A 17542-nucleotide genomic window follows, 5' to 3' on the forward strand; every position below is an offset into this window, starting at 1 on the left:
GTATTATCTAGCCTTTGTTTCCTACCTGCCATATTCAAGACCAAAAGACAACCTATGAAAGACCACAAAATCAAGTTCAGAATCTATATCCAATCAATAAACAATTATAGTGCTACTGACAGCATCAATATTACCACAAACCAAATCAGCCCCACCAGCCAGTACAGAGAGCAGTGTCTTACATTCAGAGTAACAGTGATAGTGCTTTAAAAATAAGCTCACTGGGCCTGTCACTGTGGCCTAGCGGCTAAAGTCCTTGCCTTGAACATGCCAAGATAGCCATATGGGCACAGGTTCTAATCCCAGCAGCCTTGCTTCCCATCCAGCTCCCTGCTTGTGGCCTGGGAAAACAGTTGAGGATGGTCCAAGGCCTTGGGACCCCGCACCTGCGTGGGAGACCCAGAAGAGCTCCTGGCTCCTGATCAGCTGTTGAAGTCACTTGGGGAGTGAATCATCGGATAGAAGATATTTCTGTCTCTCCTCCTCTCTATATATTTCTGACATTGCAATAAAAATAAATCTTAAAAAAAAAAAAAAAGAGCTGACTGTAAAAGTGCCACTAGCAGCTACCATATGCTGTGTATATTATATACCGTATGCTGTGTCCTGTAGCACTTCTTGCTGTACGGAATAGCTTACCTCATGGAATCTTCTCATCTGCCTAGGGGTGGCCAGGTAAGCCCAATTCTTTCAAGGGTGAGCTCTGGAATCACATTCTCTGGGTTCAGATCTCACCTCATTACTGACACTCTGTTCACATATACACTGCATAGAAACTAAAGCTACTATGTTATGTACCTATAAAACCACAGCATTGCTACTAAGTTACACATAATCTTGATAAGTATACACACTTAAAAGGTTGGAGAAGCTCTGAGATCTGACATACTGCAATGTATCCAAACCAGGTAAGAATTTAACTACTATAGTATCATTACTTAGTAATTAAAAATGTATGAAGAAATAATTATGCATATTTCCTATTATAACAATACTACATTTTAAATCAAAATTCTTTTCTTAGTATTATGCTTAATAGGTGAAAATATTTGTATAAAATATAAAAACAGTAAAAATGAAACTCTAATCCTATGCTAAAATGCACATGGAATCTCTCAAGGTACTCTGAATACCCAAAACAATTTTGAACAGTAAAAAGCTGCAAAACTCATATTTTGTGACCTCAAAACTTACAACAAAGCTCCAGTACTTAAAACAATATGGTATTAGCCTAAGGACAGACATATATACATACAGGGTAGAGAATAGAATACCCAGGAATAATCCTTCAAGCGTTTGTAGCCAATTGAATTTTAACAGTAGTATTCAAAACAATCCAATGGAAAAAGGTTTGTTTTTTTTTTTTTTCAGTAAATGATGTTAAGAAACTAGATAGCTACATACTAAAGGAATTAGACTTGCTTCACACCATACAAAAAATCAACTCAAAATGACTGACTTAAAAAGCAAAACCTTTACACATGTATGCACACAGATATATACGAAATATCACAGAGAAGATTCACAACACTGAATTTGGCGATGACTTCCTGGATGGCATTAAAGACACAGGACAACAAAAGACTGCATCAAAATAAAACACTTCTGCATGCCAAAACAACACCACAGAGTGAAAAAGGACAACCCACAGAATGGGAAAAAGTAAATGCAAATCAAGTATCCAAAAAGTGATTGTCTAGAATACATGAATAACTCTTAAATACAATATATGAACAATTCCTAAACACACAAGCCACAAAAAAATGGGCATAATTGAATGAATGTATCCCTAAAGATACAAAAATGGCCAAATATCATGCAAAAATACGTTTTATATCCTTAATCATTAGGGAACTGCAAATAAAAACCACAGGAAATATCATTTTGTAACCATTGGTTATTAAGAAAAAACAATGAAAACAACAAATAAGTGGCAACAGCAATTTCTGTGCATTATCTTACTTTGTATCACCGGTCAGTGGCACAAAAGAAATATACGGTAATAGTGCAGCTGCCAAATCACCAGCATGTCCGTACGTTATTAATAAACTTAGTTAAGATTTTACTGACTTATGTATGTTAACAAACATATAAATACATTTCCTAATGATATTGTTTCACTTTGCAGTCTCCTGTTCTGTGTTTCCTGTCTACTTTAACCAAAGGACCTTCAAACACCACCTGAGACTTCCATCAGTTTACACAGAACAATGACCACAGGCCTCGACCCTTATGACTATAAACCCAACCAGTGGTATGCATGTCTCATTATCATTCCATTAAATAGGTTTCTGCTAATAAAGTCTACTCTACAGCCTCATAAATAGTAAATAATTAATAATTCCCCTTTGCCTCACAATTCTCTGCCATTTATGGGCCATCCCAATCATAAGGAATAGTGAAAGAAAACGTGAAAATATGATTCTACCCAATGTGCTCATTAGTCTCAAAAAACAGAGAGAAGAAAAGGTTTATTGAAAGAGGGGGCACTGATATGCAACAGAAGTTGGCCGATGGGGTAAAATGTCTATTATATTATAGTTGATCATCACACATTAGTTGAGTGGTACAGGCATCTTAATTTTAGTATTAACTTGAAAGTGCCATTCCTATAAAACCAGTTAACAGAATAAATGATAAAATTATAGACAACAATCAATGTCAAGTAAATTTTTTTAAATTTATTTATATTCATTTGATAGGCAGAGTGGAAGAGACAAGCTTCTGTATTCTCGGCCTTAGCAGCTGTTAATGAACTTCTAATTGGAAAAAGTCTAATTAAGCACAAATGAGGCAAAAGATGTAATTATTAATCTACTTTTATTCAAATTACATCAGAATGTTACTATTAAAATTACTATTAATCAAGCTAATTCTAGGTTAGATGGAGGAAAATCAATTTTCACTTAGTTTTCAAATATTTATCTTTTACAGAATTATTCCATCCTACAAAATCTGTTTGCTCAGTTTTCACAAAGCTTTAACAAGAAGAGTGTCAAAAATTTACCTTGCCATGCATATTTCTTTCCATTCAAATCAATAGCAAAGTCTTCGGGATAAAAGTCAATTATACTAGAATCCTGTATCAGAGAGAAAAGTAAAAATTCAAAACAAATGCCACATATACTACTTTAAAGAACTTGGTGGCTTTGTTCAAGCAATGATGAGAAAATAAAGTACATTTATTTTTGTAAAAACAAATTTTATTAAGAAGTCATTAATACCATGCTAGTAAGATAAAATTAACCTGATTTTAAAAGATGACACACAAAGGCATTATCACAGGGGAATAAAGAACTGACAGCTGCAGGCCTTCAGCACGCTGGAGGAACAAGCTCATTACTCCCAGGACTCCTACTCGGCTGGGGCTCACCCTTCCTGGCTAGCACCTCAAAAGGCTGGGGCTCACCCTTCCTGGCTAGCACCCCAAAATGCTGGGGCTCACCCTTCCTGGCTAGCACCCCAAAACGCTGGGGCTCACCCTTCCTGGCTAGCACCCCAAAACGCTGGGGCTCACCCTTCCTGGCTAGCACCCCAAAACGCTGGGGCTCACCCTTCCTGGCTAGCACCCCAAAACGCTGGGGCTCACCCTTCCTGGCTAGCACCTAAAATAAGGTTTGAGGTTGAGCTAAGCCAGACTTCTGGCAGCCACAATACATGGCTGAAACAAAGAAAAATAAAATTAACTTTCAAGTAAATAGAATGATAACAAAAGACTGCTACGTAAGAATTTCCAACACCAACCAAGCCCATTTCATGGGTTAGTATTACCAGTCAATGGAAACAGGAAAATAGATATATAGCATGAAAAAATTACAATAGAACTCAAATGTTTTCTTTCTACACTTCAATGCTTTTTTAATCACAAGATACAAAGGCAACTAGCAATATTAACAAACTATATTTAACATGCAGTCACCACCACCACATTCCACACTCCACACTCACAGGGTCACTCATGAGCTTTCGCCACGATGGAGGTAGAAAGTTACCACTTGCTGCTGGGAAAACTCCCATAAGTTGCTCCAGTGGTTTAAACTGCAAGAAAGAAAAAACATGTTGAAGACTCCAAATTATTACCAAGTCCAAAATTCTATGAATTGTGTGATTCTGAGCAATCAAGCTTACCGGTTTTGTACCCTTCTCAAACTCAGAAGGCATGTCTGCAATTCCTTCGAAGTCTGAAGCAAATGGTGCATAATGGAATGGATAATACCACTTCCAGGAAGCACAGCCCTAGAACCATTAAAAATGAATAAAACTCGTCCTCCAAAAGCCATGTTAATGGTGGATACAATTCGAAAACAAAAAAATTAAACAATTAGCCTAAAATAGTCTATTTATGAAACAAAAGACTCAGGCTGGTGCTATGGCATAACAGGGAGAAACTGGCAATCTCCTACGGACCCCGGTTCCAGTCCTGGTTGCTCTATTTCTCTCCCTTCTCTCCTGCTAATGCGCCTGAGAAAGCAGCAGAGGCCATCCCAAGTGCTTGGACCCCTGTACCCACGTGGGAGACCCAGAGGCTCCCGGCTTCTGGCCATGCATTGCTCTATTTATTGCGGCCATTTGGGAAGTGATCCGGGACAGAACTTTCTTTCTGGAACAACTCTGCTTTTTAAACAAATAAATCTTTTTTTAAAAAATAAAACAATACAATGATGCAATTTAACAATCAGTTGAGCCAACATCAAACTTTATAGTCAGAAAAACAACCCGTAACATGGCTGTTGCTCTTTCATTCTAAATCTAATCCTGCCACCAAACAAGCCCAGGGTACTCGCAGAGCGGCAGCTGCCCTTCTCTGAGCATGTGGGTGCTTTGGGGGCACCACCGGAACACAGGCTGACAGGTACAAGGCCAAAGCTTCATTTTAAAATTCACCACCACATCTTCGTGTGACAACTGTAACTATAAAAACTTTTTATACCAAAAACAAAACAAACAAAATACCAACAAGAAAACAAGAGCACATTATAACTGATCCAAGAGACATCTTTCCTGAGATGTGTTTTCACTCTATACTTATTGGATTATATTCATCAAGAGGAAAATTTGCAAAGAGAATATTTTATAGTCCGTATTTAATGCTTTATGGTATTTTCTATTTACTGACAAACCTCATCTATTTGCAAATTTAACGTAGTTTATTCTCTGAGCATTAAATCTGTTATTAATGGTCAGTGTCGTTAATCCTTGTCTACCCATCTCTCACCAATATGACACCTGAATTATAAAAAAGTTTAAGCCAGATATAGATGACTTTAATTAGAATACACTTCACGTAACAGCACCACCTTAAACAGGCGATGGTATCATTCAAACGCTTTTCAAATTCTGATTGGTATTTCCCTGGCATTGCTTTTTGCTTGTTCATTTAATGATGCCAATTAAGTACTTAACTACCCAGCTATTTAAAAATTTCAATTTAAAAAACTCACTAAACTTCAATCATCTTAAAAACGAAGTACAAATAACCACATTACTTGATGCTGAAAATTCTTAAAATAATCTTTGCTCACACAGTGTATTGATACCTAAAGAATGTCACTGCTTTTACGAATATGATTTATGGTAGTAAATTTCTGAATAGAAAATTTTAAAAATCTATTCAATTTTACTTCAGAATATACTCAATAATACACACTATTATTGTAGATAAAACGATGAAGAACTCATAAAGGGCAATCTTCCCTTGTACCTGGTAGTAATACCGAAGAACCCAGCAAAGACCTTCAACGTAAGACTGCACAACTTTACGGCGGAATTTCTCATCTGCTGCATCAACATCAAATTTGTTCTTATAATATCGCTGTTTCCAACCAGCTTCCCATAACCTAAAAACCCAGCAAAGGCAGCTCATGTTGACTTATTACACTTTCAGCGATACTTATCTATATTGTAAGTCAATATGTTTAATATGCAGGAAAATGTGATTTAAACAGTAAGTGGTAACACAGACTCATTTAATTAACTCTAACAATTCCACTGTCACAGAATCTATCACCAACTTAATTACAGTTAAATATCAAAAACCCAAACACTGATTCTGAAAAGATCAATTTAAAACCACACTAAAAAAAATTAAAATAGAACTCCCTAAAGTAGACATTCTTATTTGCTCAAATTTTAACAATGTTTTAACATAGTCTTGCAATTATGCAACAATTTCAGAAACCACATTTAAGATTTTTACATAATTCTGCAGTTAATCCAATCTCATCCAAAGCACACTCTTTAAAGCAATCATTTCCCATTCTCAGCAACATTTTTAAAAAATGGCTTTGTGGGTTTAGGGTTTCCTGCCTCCCTCCCCAAGATTCAAACATTTTCTTAAGGAACACAAACCAAAGAACATTACAAAACACAAAGACAGATGAAGAACATCCAGGGGCCTTGCCAGTGAAAGCTCCTTCTGCTTGTGCTGGGCCTCCCATATGAAGTGTTTCAGAACACTGCACTAGACAAATCAGACCCTCACACACATGCACACACAAAGGATTTAAGAAACAATCAGGAGAAATTAACTAGGAGAGTCAATAAAACTACTGTTTTTATAAACAGACAAGCAGAAGTGAATTTTTTTTTTATTGTTAAAAAGCTTGACTCCCCACTGTGGCACAGCACACTAAGCCGTCTTGTAGAGCCAGCATCCCAATTCAAGCAGCAGTTCAAGTCCCAGCCACTCTGCCTCCAACAGAGCTTCCAGCTAATGGGCCGAGTAAAGCAGTGGATGACGACCTAGGGACCTGGGCCCTGCCTCCCCACGGAAACACAGCATGGATTTTCTGGAGCCTGGTCCAGTTGTTGGGGCCATTTGGGGAATAAAACAGTGGATGGAAAATATCCTTCTCTTCTCTGCACCCCCATTTCTTTCTTTCCTCCTTCACCCTACCTTTCAAATAAAATCTTAAATAAGTTTATAAAATAATTCCATAGAGAGGACCAGTGAGCCTAGTGATTGAGATTCCTGCTTCTTGTATTGGACAGAGCAGCTGGGTTTGATAGCCAGTTCCCATACCAACATACCAACTCTCGTGTCTTGCTAATACAGCTTCTGAGAGCAGCAGTGCTTGGGTTAACGCCACTCACGTGGCAGACTACACTCCCAGCTCTAAGCTTCGGCCCTCCGCAGCTGCTGAAGACATGTCGGAGTAAGCTAGCACTTAGAAGCATCCTTGTGTACTTAGTATTCCTTCCACTCTCCCTCACAAATTAAAAAATGGGTGGGGCTTGAGGAAAGATTACCTAGGCAGATAGAAAATGTGTACATGTTCGTTGTCTGTATTGCTGCCAAAGTTTAAAAATTTTTTTTGGTGGAGGCAGGCCAGATCGGGCTCCGTGTGCTTCTCCCAGGAAGCAAGATCTGCCAGGCCCTTCACCCCAGCTGTCCCTGCCTTGTTATGGTCCTGACAGTCTCCAAGTCATCAGCCCCGGTGCAAAGGCGTTTCTAGGGCAGGTCCTGCCCGGATGCTGCGTCAGGCTCGCCGCCGGCGGCTGGAAATTCCACCGGGAGGAGGGGCAGGAGCAGAAACTGGCTTCACGTGTCTCTCCCAGGAAGCAGGATCCCGGGCCTTTAACCTTGCTGTCCCTGTCTCACTGTGGTCCTTGGAATCTCCAAGTCGCCTGCACTACTGCAAGGGCGCTTCCAAGGCTTGTCCTGCCCGAGACCTGTTCTGCCCAGAGGCTGTGTCAGACTCGCTGCTCCGGTGGCAGGATATTCCGCCAGGAAGAGGGAGGGAAGGGTTGGAGCCGGGTCGGGCTCCGTAGGGGACGGGCTAGGGAGCGAGCCCCTATTTTGCCCTCCTGCAGTCAGTTGCTGTCGCTGTTGGGGATACTCAGGAAAGGCAGACTGCCCGGTTCTTGTCTCCTCCCAGTCGGCTGGGTTTCCCACTTGCGCTTCCCCTGTCTGGGGCGACTCAGGCTGGAAGCTTCGAGCATTCTTCTCTGAGGTTTTCTGGTCTGCTGCACTTCCAAGTTTATAATTTTTTTGAAAAATTTATTTCTAATGGAAAGGCAGATATGCAGAGAGAAGGAGGTGCAGACAGGAAGATCTTCTGTTCACTGGCTCACTCTCCAAGTGGCTGCAACGGCAAGAACTGAGCTGATCCAAACCCCAGAGCCAGGAGCCTCATCCGGATGTCCCACAGCCCTGGACCAGCCTGCACCACTTCCCCAGGCCACAGGCAGGGAGCTGGATGAGAAGTGGAGCAGCTGAGATTAGAACTGGCGCCGAGATGGGATCCTGGCATGTCCAAGGTAAGGACTTCAGCCACAAATCTATTGTGCTGGGCCCCCAAGTTTATAATCTTTTAGGTAAAAAACTGTCAATAGCTTATAGAAAGGAGATAAAGGACATATACACACACATCTACAAACAAGGACATGTTCTAGCAAAACCTAAAAAGGTCAATTAATCCATTAAATTATTGTCAATGAGCAGAAATACAACATGAGGAACCACATTTTTATCCAAAATACACTTTTTTGAAGCAATTACTTCTCACTCTCCACAAGATTTGAACATTTAAACATTTTGTTTAAGAAAACAAACTAAAGAACATTCCAGAAAAAAGGACAGAGTTGAACCTTGCCAGATCTCCCACACTGCACTCATGTTTCAGAATACACCGCACAAGCTGTTTGTTCTCTCTCACACACACACCCAAGATTCAAGTAAAAATTAGCAGAAATATCCTGGATCAATAATGTGAATCATTACTCTTTTATAGAAAATACTACATATATGCTAAGCATCCATAAATGCTAAAGGCCCAAATACTTCACGGCAGAAGCATTCCACCTTTTTATCTCCAAACTAGGATTAAAAAAATAATACGTAGGAGCCTGGCACAATAGCCTAGCAGCTAACGTCCTCGACTTGCACACACCAGGATCCTAGATGAGCACTGCTTCATATCCTGGCAGCCCCACTTCCCATCCAGTTTCCTGCATGTAGTCTAGGAAAGTAGTTGAGGACGGCCCAAAGCCTTGGGACCCTGGACCTGTGTGGGAGACCCAGAGGAACCTCCGGGCTCCTGGCTTCTAACCAGCTGAGCTACAGCCATTGTGGTAACTTGGGGAGTGAATCAGTGGATGGAAGATGTACCTGTCTCTCCTCTCTGTATATCTGACTTTGTAATACAAATTAATAAATCTTAAAAAAATTTCAGAACAAATCAAGTTACCTATTAAACTAATATGCAGCATGACAGATACATAATAAGTGAGCACAAGCTCTAGGAGAGAAGTCAGTTACAGAAGACACAGACACTAAAGAGCAATCAGATCAACACGCCCAAGCTGATCTAGCTTTGACATCAAGCACATTAGAAAAATGCAGCTGTATATGACCCTTATGGAAAACCACACACCAGCCACATCCTTTACAAGCATGAGCTTGTCCTGCTTAACTGTAAAAAATACAAATTCCCTAAATTCTTAATTAGCTACAATTTTTGAGACTGTTGCCTCTTTGCATTTAACACCAAAGGTTCAAGTCCAGCTTAATTACACAAGAGGCTGGATATAATCTTATTATGATCCCCATCATGTGGATTAATAAAACACTCGGCTTCCTATTATAAATTTTAGGGAGACAGCTAAAAGGAAATTCTGCTGTTGTATATAATTTTAAGTGCAAGTTTATAATAAAAAAAAGTACGTATTTCTCTCTCAAAGAATGATTTTTTGCATACTTCATTCTGTCGAAGAACCTTTTGAGAAAATTAAAGCCAACTATATTAGCATCCTAGTGTAACTGAATTCTCTATGTTAAAAAGCTTGAAAATTTAGTCTCCAAACAGTAGCATTCAGATCACATAGTCAAAGCTAAAAGCTCCAGCCTAGCTGGTGTTGTGCCTGGTCTCAGAGGGAAAAGTGGCTTCAAGAACGAAAGGCTGCACGCATACTAATCTAGACACTTAGGTTTAACAGCTATAGCTTACACATCTCACTGGAATTTACTGACTAGCCTAACCCTCCACACTAATTACTGCAGGATAAAAAGATCACAGGCAAGCATCTGAAGGCACTACTGCTCGGAGCCAAATAGCATTAATTAGAGAGACTCTATCTCAGTAATTCGCTAACAAAGTGCTACCCAAAAATGGCATCACCTGACGTTATCCTCAGGCTCAGGTTCACTGTCACTGTCTTCTGCTTTCCGCTTAATTCCTCCTACTGGAGATGGGGAGCCATCAGACGTGAAACTCGTATTAGGAGACACTGAAGGGCTCTGCAGACAATTATATCACAAAAAGGAGTTCATTATTCATTTTATGTGAGAAAATACATCCAACTCACATTACCTACCAAGCTTCATGGTACATATTTTTAAAGAACTATTAAATGAATAAGATAAATATAAAATACAAAGACCCATCTTTCCATATGCCACCCTGCCCCCTGATAAGACAGTACCAAGCTTTCAACAGTTACACTCAAATCTGTTTTTCTCTGTCGTTCCTTCAGGTACTATATTCAAACTCATTTTCTACCTAGCAAAATTCTGAGGGTATAAAACTTATATGTGTTATATATATTTTAGATGCAATATATATAAAAATCTACAAAACAGTCAATGCTGGTGTGAATACAGTTATATAATGTTCAACCTAATAATGACTATGAAAAGCAACAGTTAAATGAGACTCTGATAGGTAGCTGTATAATTGTTACTTTGCATGTACTATTTTACAGTTTCAAACATACAAATCAAAATTTATCATTTGAGATTTCATTTGTACTGCAAAGACTTACACACCATTTAAATTCAACACTATAGTTTATTTGTACCAAAATCAATTAACAAACTGGAATCAAAATATTTAAATTTTTCATTAAAAAATTAAGAGGCAATTTTTCAGGGCTGGAACATTGGTTCAACTGTCTAATCTCCCCACTCCAAACACCAGCATCCCATATAGACAGCAGTTCCTGTCCCAGCTGCTCCACTTCCCTTCCAGCTCCCTGCTTGTGGCCTAGGAAAGCACAAGATGATGGCTCAAGGCCTTGGCACCCTGAACCCACCAGGGATACTCAGAAGTTGTTCTGGGCTCCTGGCTTCAGATCGGTTCAGTTCTAGCCACTGTGGCTTCTTGGGGAGTGAACCAGAAGATGGTAGATCTTTCTGCCTCTCCTTATCTCTGTAAATTTGCCTTTTCAGTGAAAATAAATAATAATAAAAAGTTCAAAAGGCAATCTTTCATAAATTATTTAATGATCAAATTACCAAAAATGTTAAGTGGCAATAAAGTTTTCTGTTATTCACTACAGGTCAACAGAATTTAAAATTGAAACCTTTTTTAATGATACTATTTAACTAAAGCTTAAGTATGAAGGTAGTTTACACTACATGCCAAGAAAAGTTAAAACGAAGCAAAGCTGTATTTCACAAAGAGCTCAGAGCACTTTCCTTTTAAAACTGTCAGTTTTACCTATGCTCAGTATAGCTAACACTGTTGAAAATAAATATAAACCTAGGAAAGCACTGCTGCCCTGGGGAATGAGAGATTTGAGTCTGAGATAACAAGATCAACCTGGACTACTGGCTTTGACCAACTTATTTAACTTCTATGAAACTGACCTTCAACTGGGATGACAATGTACTATGCGCCTTTCCAAGTTACTGCATATAGCCAGCCACATGGCTATCTGAACCATTACCAGCATGCTCCCTGTCTTGGTACATAATGGTGAACCATTCAGGAAGGCGTGTCTACTATCATTCAAATCCTACATTCAGCCACCAGAATTAAGTTATGAACATGCCACTCCTATAAGCTGCGTAAGTACATACAAGTTCCATAAAAACTACCATTCAAAATGGATTCTTCACCAACACCTTCAAACAGAAAATAATGTATGTACTTTCAAAGGAAAGAAAAATGGTTCACTTGAAGATAAATTTTCACTTTGCCTCTACCAATAAAGTATGCTTTTATGAATATATCAAACTCATTCAAACATCTTTTAAAAAATTTGGTTTTGAAATCTGGATGAATTCTATTATCTGAGAATGCCCTGAGATACAATGAAACCAATGAATGCAAATTTAAAACCATGGATGTGTAAATATCCTATGTAAAACATTAACAATATTGACCACCACGTAGAGAAGTACTGAAAACTAAATGGCCCAAGGCCTGCCCATCTGGTCCAGCTGTGCAGAAACGGGAACGTAGCTTGCAGCTTGATTCATCCTTCAGGTCCTTGGGAGAAGATAAAACACTGTGGCCACTTGGCTCTCCCTTTATAGTCACATGTATCAACTATCCCAAACACTTGTCTTTCTTATCACTTAGGTATTCTCATATTGATAAAGATAGATTTAACACAAGAAAACATTTTAAGGCAAAAGAAACAAGAGAAAAACTATAACAAAATTCTAGGCTAAGTGATGAAATGCACATACATACACAAACACGCCTGCAACAAACATCTGTTATTCATCATTCTATTATGCCACAAAAAGTAGGCCACTTACAGAGTTATTCTGCATCCTCATTTCATAGGCTGCTTGCCTCGGATTACTGGCTACTTGAGATCCGGGTGAATTTCTTGAACCCAATGCATGAGGGGTTAATATTCCACTAGGAGTGAAAGCTGGTTGATCTCTCTGACATAAATGGGAATAAATGTGAAAATTAAAATTAAATTACAGCAATACCATTAGATGACAAGTAAAGAGGGCGATGAAATAGAGTCCTCACTCTAAGCACTTAACTTACTAAGCTCACTAAGAGACCAAATGAATCTCCATTAACATTACAAGGCTATCTATACTGTGATTTGAGAGTAATTTCTTCTCTGTAAAAAACAATCTGTAATACTTAAAAAAATTCTGTCCTAAAAATACAGAGTCCACTGCCCTAGAAGGGCATAGAGAACTGATTTCTCCCTCGTTATGCTGATAATTCAATGTTTTTCTACAATTGCAAAAATACTCAAGACACCAATCTAGGCAAATAATTAAGGCTAAAAAAATCAAGTTTGACTTAATTTTAGCTTTCATGATTTACTCTTCCTAGAATTTAACTCTTTACTTCCAATTAAGTAGAGCTATTATCCTCAATAGGTGACAGTTACGGCTGACTGATAAAACATGTATTAGCTAAAAGAAAATAATACATAATAAATATTAAATTATGGTCCTCTTTATATAACTGGTTGCGAACCTATCTGTAATAAATCATTTTCTCTCTTCCCATTTCTTCCCTCAAATTGTCCAATTAAATAAAATGCAACAAAAGGCAGTCTCTACAATCTATGCGTTTTAAAATCAAATAGAAAAGTTCAAAACAACAATTACACAATTAAACAAGAAAGCAAATAACAACCGGTAGGAAACAGCAGTTAAGACTGCTTGCCCTCTGATACTGTAAGTAAAACCTGTGAGCTGCCAGTCGGTAGCTCATCTGGAGGAACCCAATGAAGGCGAGAGTCAGCATGGACAGGTACATTGGAAAGATGGACAGGCCAAGCTCAAAGGCTGAAACTCAGCCAGATCACCACGTAGGTAGAACTGGATGCTGAGGGGATTAAGGGATCTGGTCATTTCATAGCAAACAACAAAGTTCAGTGTCATCATTCAGGAAGACTAACCTGACAGATGTACAGCAAATCCAAAAGGACACACAGAGTTCACTGCTTTTCTTACAAGAACAAGATGTGATTGTTGTAAACAATTCAAATAGCTAAGAGCCACCTGTCCATCAAGGGGATCCCTTCAAACTCAAGAGCTCAACGCCAGTCACACCAGTTCACCAGGTCAGACGGCAACTGGATGGGCACGTGTCAACTCCTGCTGGATGAGGAAGAGCTACTGGATGGGACTGCAGCCTCACAAACTGTCACTCTCAAACTTCACTAAAACTCACCTTCATCCTCTTCCTTTTTTCTTTCTGTCGTCTTCTAAAACTGTCCTAAAAGTATAAAATCCATACATTCTGTCAAACAATTATACAAAAACGTGAGAGTTAAACATAACTGGGAATGATTTGGGAGACAATTTACATTTTAAAGCATGATCCCAGAGACCTGGACACAGTGCTGGGGAATAATCTACAAGCTCAGAGTGCTGTCTAGCAAGACTTTAGGCAGAGATCGAGCTTAGATACAATTTGACTGTTCTTAATTTTTTACAGAAAGATTCTGACATCGTTTCAGGAAAACCCATTAGAAACACCCTTAGTTTTTACCCTGGAGCAAACAGCCTGTCAATACAGAGAAGGTACAAATTTAAAAAAAAAAAAAAAAAAGGAATTAAAGAATCCTTACATTTAGCCATAATAAGTAAAACAATCTTTAAAAAATAAACAAGACAATTTAGTAATAATGCTCTTTAAAGTACATGACAGGTCCTAACTGTCATAGGCGTGACACAACAGGGAAGACAGAGAAAAGGAAATTCTACCCAAACATGACATTCCTAGCTTCCAACAAGTCCGTCTAATGGCGACACACACACTGCTTCCTCTCCACCAATTCAATTCATCAGGAAGCATCCAGTCTACAGCTACCCTTACCCTCTACTCGTTTTCAACATGTAGTCATGATCTCAACTAAGCAGCTTCTTCAGCGGGGCCTGCTCCCCACTAGCACTGACCCACTCAAAGGCATCCCATACCCAACGTCATTTGATGACGCTGAAAACAACAGCTAGGGATGCTGGATGCCGCCAGGGCCCAGAATAGGGACCAGCAGGAAACACACTGACAGCCACCCTGCTAGCTGTGCTTCCAACCGCAACAAGACCTGAAATCACTATTTTCTACAAGGATAGGGGCTGTTTCTCTGGAATGGGACTTCAGTAACTATTTTCAAACTTCCAATAATGTGGAAACTATTCATTTATTTATTTAGTCAAGCTTTTGTCCCCATCTTCAAAGAAACTTGTCTGGTCGTTCAAATTTCAAAATCCATCACTTAGTGCTCAGTCCCTGTCTGACCGTGAGGTTCTCCATCAGTCACACTCTCCATTTGGCTTCCAGGACACTACACTCACCTGGGCTTTCCTCCGGGCCTCTCCTCTTGCTTCCTGCCTTCACGCCACTCCCAGACTTCTTAAAGTCAGTACTCCCTTGGGCCCATCCTTGGTCCTCTCGACACTTCTCTCCTCCCAGGGCAATCATCACAGACCTCTAAACACCACCCACCTCTACATGCTAACTCCTCCCTAAGCAGGGCCTCTCCTCACTTTCTCTACTTGGATACCTCAAACTAGTCCGAAAAGTAACCCCCCTGAATCCACACCTCTGCATCTCCCACCACCTTTCTCAGAACAATCTTTGGCCACTTCGATAAAATGCCCTAGAATCATTCTTGACATTTTTCCTTCTCTCACACACTGTATTTAATCCATTAACTAACTGCACCTTCAGAACCCAGCTTTCTTTCTGTTGTTCCTGGCCCCAGTCCTTAGATTATGACCATGAGGCCTGAATGCACCTCTGCCTCTGTACAACCTCCACGGCTGGAGTGAGCCTTTTGTGTAGATCTTGTCACTCTTGGACTCGCCACCTCCAATGATGCAGAGGAAAGCTGCCGTCCATACTGACCTACAGGAACCTGTCCCACATGACCCTCTGTCATCTTTGAGCTGATCTCTGACTGCTTTCCCCTGCCTCTCTGCCCTTGCCATCCTGGCACAGTGCTCTTCTGTGAACACCTTGGCTCGACAGACCTGGCACTGACTGTTCCCTCCCTGTGAAATGGTCATCTTATATGGCTATTCAATCACATCCTGCAGGGCTTCATTCAAAATCAGCTGTCTTATCTGGTGACTAGTTCAAGAATGGCCACTCCCCCAGAACCTTCCCATGTATTTCCTCATCCGCTTGTAAATGTTACAAGGCTGACTGTCAACTTCACAGGGAGGGTGGAAGCTTCATGAGGCCAGGAATTTCCACCTTTTTCTGACTGTGTCACTAGCACTCAGAAAGTGTTCTACCTGGTACAATGTAAGTACTTAACAGTTAATGAATAAAAGAACATTTGTAAAAAAAAAAAAAAAAAAAAAAAAGGCAAATATCAAAAGCTCAAAAACCAAAAAGTACTTCTAGTTTACCTACTCATTTTAACAAATATTGATTTATTCCTTATCTATCACCTATACTGCTGGTATGCTAAATACATTTTTCTAAGAACGGCAGAATGGCCCAAAGCAATAGCCTTGAAACTGCCAGAACCACATACAGGCGCCAGTTTGTGTCTGGGCTGCTCCTCTTCCCATCCAGTTCCCAGCTTATGGCCTAGGAAAACAGTTGAGGATGGCCCAAAGCCTTGGTACCCTGAACCTGAATGGGAGACCCCAAAGAAACTCCTTGCTTTGGATCAGCTCATCTCCAACCATTGCAGCCATTTGGGAATGAATCAGTGGCCAGAAGATCTTTTCTCTCTCCTTCTCTTTGTAAATCTACCTTTTTTAAACAAACGAGTAAACAGAAAAATGAACCTGCTGGGAAAAAAAAAAAAGAGTGGTAACAGCACCTCAGGCTCTCTGGATGAGCTTAGTGATCTTCAATTATTTTTACTCTGAACTGCATTGGACACCTGTCAAATACCAGACATACCTCACCAAAAAACATACACACCTAGAAACGTTCAATTGAATTTTTTATCTGGGCTTCCTTTCATGGCCTATCAGACTAAAGGGTATCATACAGCTTTGGGAACAGCAGAAGAGTCACTGGCTGAAATTTCCTTCCTGCCATGTCAGCTAAAAACCCCATTAAATACAAGGGCATCCACCAAGGCCCATGTTCCTTCCTCTACTATGAACAAATCATCAATATTCAATGATACGGAGCTGGCTAAAGCCACATTCCAGAACTTCTGCTAACATGTGGCTTTTATTCCAGGTAGCACATAGTGCATATAGTGTTGTGTTAGGTCTAAATGGCAGCAGGTCACAGGTGAAGGCATTGCACCTATACACTTCATTAAAAACGGCCATTCCAGTCAACATTCAATATACCCAATGGTAACTCTTCTGTAACTTTAATTTTATATGTGAAAATTCTTGCCATCACAACAGCAAAAAATAACCTAAATACCGAAGGCTTCTGAAAAGAATGCAGTCAACTCACTATTATGTAAAATAATGCCTGAAGTTCTAAAAATGAGAGATCATTAACTATAATACACAAAATTCAGTAAAACAGTCTTGTCAGATTCAATGGCAAGATTTAATGTCAAGAGATCATGAGGCAATGTAGCCATATTATTGTGTTGCTATTTGCTTAAAATAGTCACTTGAGTTTTTAATGAAGCCAGATTCTGAAAGGATTTCTTCCTTCAGTGTCTCAAAGAAGCTATGACCCCTCACCTTGTCCATTCCCCCAGTCTGCCTTCAGGCACCTCCTCTCCTCCCATCAGTTCCCAGGATCCCACACCTGGCCACCAGCAGGTGCTTGCCCATCGTACTGATCCCTCAAAGAGCACCAATGGCTTCCTTCCTCTTAGGACTTCCTTTCATCTAGAACTTTCTTCTCTTTTTTCTCCAAAGGTTCTGATGGACAGAATATGCACTCTGTATAAG

General features: G+C 39.7%; 1 protein-coding gene across 2 annotated transcripts in view; it reads right to left on the bottom strand.

Annotated features, from left to right (window-relative positions):
• Window positions 1-17542, bottom strand: part of XRN2 (5'-3' exoribonuclease 2) — a 64710-nt gene that overhangs the window by 31568 nt on the left and 15600 nt on the right. For both annotated transcript variants that reach the window (XM_040981771.1, XM_040981772.1), the window contains 7 exons: window positions 13881-13925; window positions 12488-12619; window positions 10119-10237; window positions 5702-5837; window positions 4129-4236; window positions 3949-4038; window positions 3008-3080 (listed from right to left, as the gene is read on the bottom strand). In XM_040981771.1, coding sequence (XP_040837705.1) covers window positions 3008-3080; window positions 3949-4038; window positions 4129-4236; window positions 5702-5837; window positions 10119-10237; window positions 12488-12619; window positions 13881-13925 — 703 coding nt within the window. The remainder of the gene's footprint in view (window positions 1-3007; window positions 3081-3948; window positions 4039-4128; window positions 4237-5701; window positions 5838-10118; window positions 10238-12487; window positions 12620-13880; window positions 13926-17542) is intronic.

Source organism: Ochotona curzoniae, unplaced genomic scaffold (genome assembly GCF_017591425.1).
Source record: "Ochotona curzoniae isolate NIBS_2020 unplaced genomic scaffold, NIBS_Ocur_1.0 contig_3520, whole genome shotgun sequence".
In the NCBI taxonomy this organism is placed as follows: Eukaryota; Metazoa; Chordata; class Mammalia; order Lagomorpha; family Ochotonidae; genus Ochotona; species Ochotona curzoniae.